The sequence below is a fragment of the Coenobita brevimanus genome, chromosome 107, assembly GCF_032717465.1.
Source record: "Coenobita brevimanus isolate Jiangsu-jjx chromosome 107, ASM3271746v2, whole genome shotgun sequence".
NCBI lineage: Eukaryota > Metazoa > Arthropoda > Malacostraca > Decapoda > Coenobitidae > Coenobita > Coenobita brevimanus.
In genome coordinates this window covers 30,129,354-30,133,454 of record NC_137060.1, presented here as the reverse complement: position 1 = coordinate 30,133,454, position 4,101 = coordinate 30,129,354, and the positions used below count along the sequence as shown (strand labels likewise).

General features: G+C 39.6%; 1 protein-coding gene across 1 annotated transcript; it reads left to right on the top strand.

Moving 5' to 3' along the window:
• The first annotated feature begins 2,505 nt into the window (after positions 1 to 2,505).
• Positions 2,506 to 3,779, top strand: LOC145416656 (uncharacterized). Its single transcript, XM_080285589.1, has one exon. It carries the CDS (start codon positions 2,506 to 2,508, stop codon positions 3,496 to 3,498), a length of 993 nt encoding a protein of 330 aa, XP_080141715.1. The 3' UTR covers positions 3,499 to 3,779.
• The last annotated feature ends 322 nt before the right edge of the window (positions 3,780 to 4,101 follow it).

Sequence of the window (4,101 nt, the reverse complement as noted above, 5' to 3'; positions counted from 1 at the left end):
GAGGAACATTAATTATGGCCAGCTGCTGGTAGACATCACTGGAATATTTAGGCATTTTAAATCCTCATTCATAGCTTTCAGAGGTAAGTTTATAAGTGTCCCAGTAGCTGTGGTAAGCCAGGAAAAATAAAAAGTAACTTGTGAAAGACTCATTTCAATAGAAAATGTGGAAAGGCTGCACTCATTTTGTAAAGAAATAATCTGTATTTTTCTGACTGCTTTCATAGTGGTATACAGTTGTTTTTCTGTTGACTTTTCCCCCTTGTTATTATCATGTTCCTTATGGCTCACCGATGATTGTAATGTGAACTAACAAAAACTTACTCGATTCTTTGTTAAGTTACGTTTGGTTGGGTTGGAATACAATGTAAGGTTAGGAAGGGGTACTACAAGGTGACCAGGACATATGTTGGAGTAAGTGCCCGCCATTACACTTGAGAATTGCTCACAGATACTCACAGATGTCCTTCGGGAAGAGGCTTATGCCTGTGACTTCGGCTATGTAGCCTCGGCACCATTGAGATGGCTGCGCATGGTGGTTATACATGCCCTGTAATTGAACTTTTGCTACTGGCCCATCCACAGTTTATCAAGATAAGATTCAAACTTTATCACAGTTTCAGATTTCACCACCCACTCTGGCAACTCATTCCAGTTGTTTACAATTCTGTTTAAGAAAGAATACTTCCTGAGATAGTTTTTGACTTGAAAATTTTCTTTAAATTATTCCGGGTAATGTTGTCCTCTTTCATTCAGAAGATCTGTTCCGTACAATCTTGGTCATATTTCCAGTTGTTGATCTTCTATACCTCAATCTGATCGCCACGAGATCTGTAGGCCAGGGTAGGTACCGTAAGTTCAGTTTCCTGAGCCTCTCTTCTTAGGACAGGTCCTTTAGTTGGGGAACCAGCTTCGTTGCTTGGCACTCTATATACATTTTCTAATGCATCTACATCCTTCATCAAGTGAAGACACCAGATCTGATTTGCATACTCAACATGCAGCCTCACCACAGCTGTGTACAATTTCCTAGAAGATTGTTGGATCTAAATATACAAACGTTCTCCTAATTAGACCCACAGTCTTATTCGCTTTGTTAATTTTCAGTCATGTAGTCTGAGAATGACAGCTTGTCATCTATTACAACTCGTATGTCCATTTCTGCGTTGGTTTTGGTGATGCTGTTGTATGTGGTGTACTCTCGTTCCTCGACACTGGACCTTCCTACTCTCATGTACAGTATATGCTTTTATCTGGGTGGAAAATGATCATCCATCTTTTGGACCATCTTCTTAGTTCATCCAGATCCTACCACAGTATTGTATATCTTAATCTTCAGTGTCACCAGTCCTATTAAATATCTTCGTGTCATCTGCGTACAGATACGCTTCACTCTCATGTTTGATTATCTCAGATAGATCATTGATGAACAATTAGTTGATACGATGGAAGGAGTGTGGCTAAAAACAACAGGGTATGAAATTTATTGTGCAATGTTCATTTACCACCTCAAAAATAACCAGAAAACTAAAAAAGACTGTCAGGAAGAACTGATTTGGTATGGTGCTTCAGCCGCTTATAACAAAATTATGTTTACCTTCTCTGTTTGCATTTTCAAGCTTGTGTTTTGTATTTCTTTTGGAAGTGGTGATAAGCATTTCAAGAAGCAATGTTTGTTTACAGACTCCATGTTCAGGTGCACAAAGACAGATTTATGCCATCGTAGAATGACATTTTTGAATGAAATTATCTTTATCAATGCCTTTGTGTGTATGTGTGTGTGTCCGACTGGGCATAGGCTTTACAGCCTGTTACCATGGCCCAGCAGTCCTCCCACATCCATACAGCTCCACGTCACCACTGCAGTTCTAACACCCACTGTCCATACTGAGTTCATACTAGGCCTGTCTCATACAGGACTGGTGTATTGGTATTAGCAGGGGTATTTTTATGACATGTTGGCAGGTCGTCTGGTAGATCAGTAAAGTCTGCTTTTAATGAAATTCAAATCCTTAAACTGTTCCCTGCCCCAGTGGGGATTTGAACTTAGGTCCATTAGGACTGCAGGCCAACTCTCTTCTCATTCGGCCATCGCCTCCCCCAAACATGACAAATTTTCATAACATACCCACTCTTATTTATCCTAACGTAACCTGTTTTATGCTAACCTAAAACAATTTTGTGCTAACCTAACCAAACTTATCCTAACCTAACCTATCCCTTATGTGATCATGTTTTCCTTGTTTATTGAGGGATCATCTTCATACTTGAACATGCACTTTTGTATGCCTTAACAAAGTCACTGAATCAGTTCAAAAAAAATTTTTTTTATAAGAGGTTGTCCTACGTCTCCTTAAGGGTTACCGATGAAGTGGTTTCACTTTAGCCAGCCAACTTGGTGTCAGTGGATTTGATGAAGTATTTATTTTATATTTCAGGCAGTGACTGGAGATTAAACAAAGTATTCTATGACTTCCACAACTTACTATGAATACATCACCAGCAATGAATGTCAGCATGTTTTGGGAGCACAATGTAAAGTGTGAATTTTGCGATGCAGTCTTTGATGATCAAGAAACACTGAAGAAACATCTCAGACTCCACTCCAGGAGAAAACCTTACAAGTGTGATGACTGTGGTGCCAAGTTTTCCTACAATAGCACCTTAGAGTGGCATAAAAAGAGTCACACTGGAGAAATGCCCTTCAAATGTGATGAGTGTGGAGCCCAGTTTCTCCAGAATAGTATGTTAGTATGGCATAAGAGGAAGCACAGGATGGGGGAGAGTTCTCAGGGGTCATCTCTTGTTGTGAATATGACCAATATCTACCACCAGCAGGGCATGCATAACATTCCAACAATATTTAATTTACCAAATGTTGCCAACCAGGTCACCCCCATGCCAATCAGCGTGATGGCAACATGCTCAGCAGAAACTAATGGGACTCTGACAACTCCTAACCTCCCTATGGGCTCCACTCTACCACCACAATCCAGTCATTCCACAGTCAGTATACATCCTGGTGTTATGGGAGAAGAGGGAGTGAAAAGAAAACTTGAAGATGAGGAAGGGACATTCCGCTGTGATTTCTGTGGTGCTGTTATGGTGCACAGTTCAGATCTGAAGGTGCATATGAATACCAAACATAATATGGGAGAAAATAATCCTTTCCACATTCTTGCAAAGCAACAGCAAGCTAATGGACAGTTCACACACAGGAAGAAAATTATCATAGAAAAGCCTCACAAGTGTGACCTCTGTGGTGCTGGGTTTAACACTGAAGGTCATCTGAAGAGCCATAGACTGAAGCATTTTGTGGATAGGCCATACAAATGTGAGAAATGTGGACTGACATTTTGTGATCAGGCCATTCTGGAATCTCATGAACGACGGCATCAAGCTGAACGGCCATTCAAGTGCGAGCGTTGTGGTGCAGCCTTCTTTAGGGAAAGTCATTTACAGCGACATATCAAAAGGCATACAGGAGAACTTGTGTGAGGGCACTGTTGGAAGAGAAGGGTTAACTATGAAAAAAAATGAAAAAAAAAAAAAAAAGGACAATTTATCGGTGGGAGAAGAGAAAGAGGAATGACTTGAAGAGTATGCTGTACCAGCACAAAGACATGTAACCTGGAATTAATGTTTTCATGGCCAGGACAGAAAAAGGCATTGGAAGTGATGATGATGGGTTTGAGGAATATAGTACAAAAGTTTTGTATAAGCTTAACTGTACTTACTGACAGGATTGTTAAAACCTTTAAGGTTCAGCAAAATGAATTATCCGGAAGTAATCAGAATAAAGCTTAAATGTATTACAAACATTTTTGTTTTTATAAAAGTCCAGGCATCTGTAAGGGGTGAAGAGCTTTCTTGCTTATTTATTTATTTATTTTTTAAATCACAGACTGTGCTGTCATAAGTCTCTTTATAAAAGGTAATCTGCACCACTATGTTTTGCCAGGGTCAAAAGTGAAGCCAGAAGAAATACTGTAATAGCTGTGGGAAATTACCATAGACCCTCACAGAAAAAAGTAAGGTAATCATACGAATCACCTTACCAAATTCTTTTTTCTTCTAAATAGTCTTTTACATCTTTCTGGA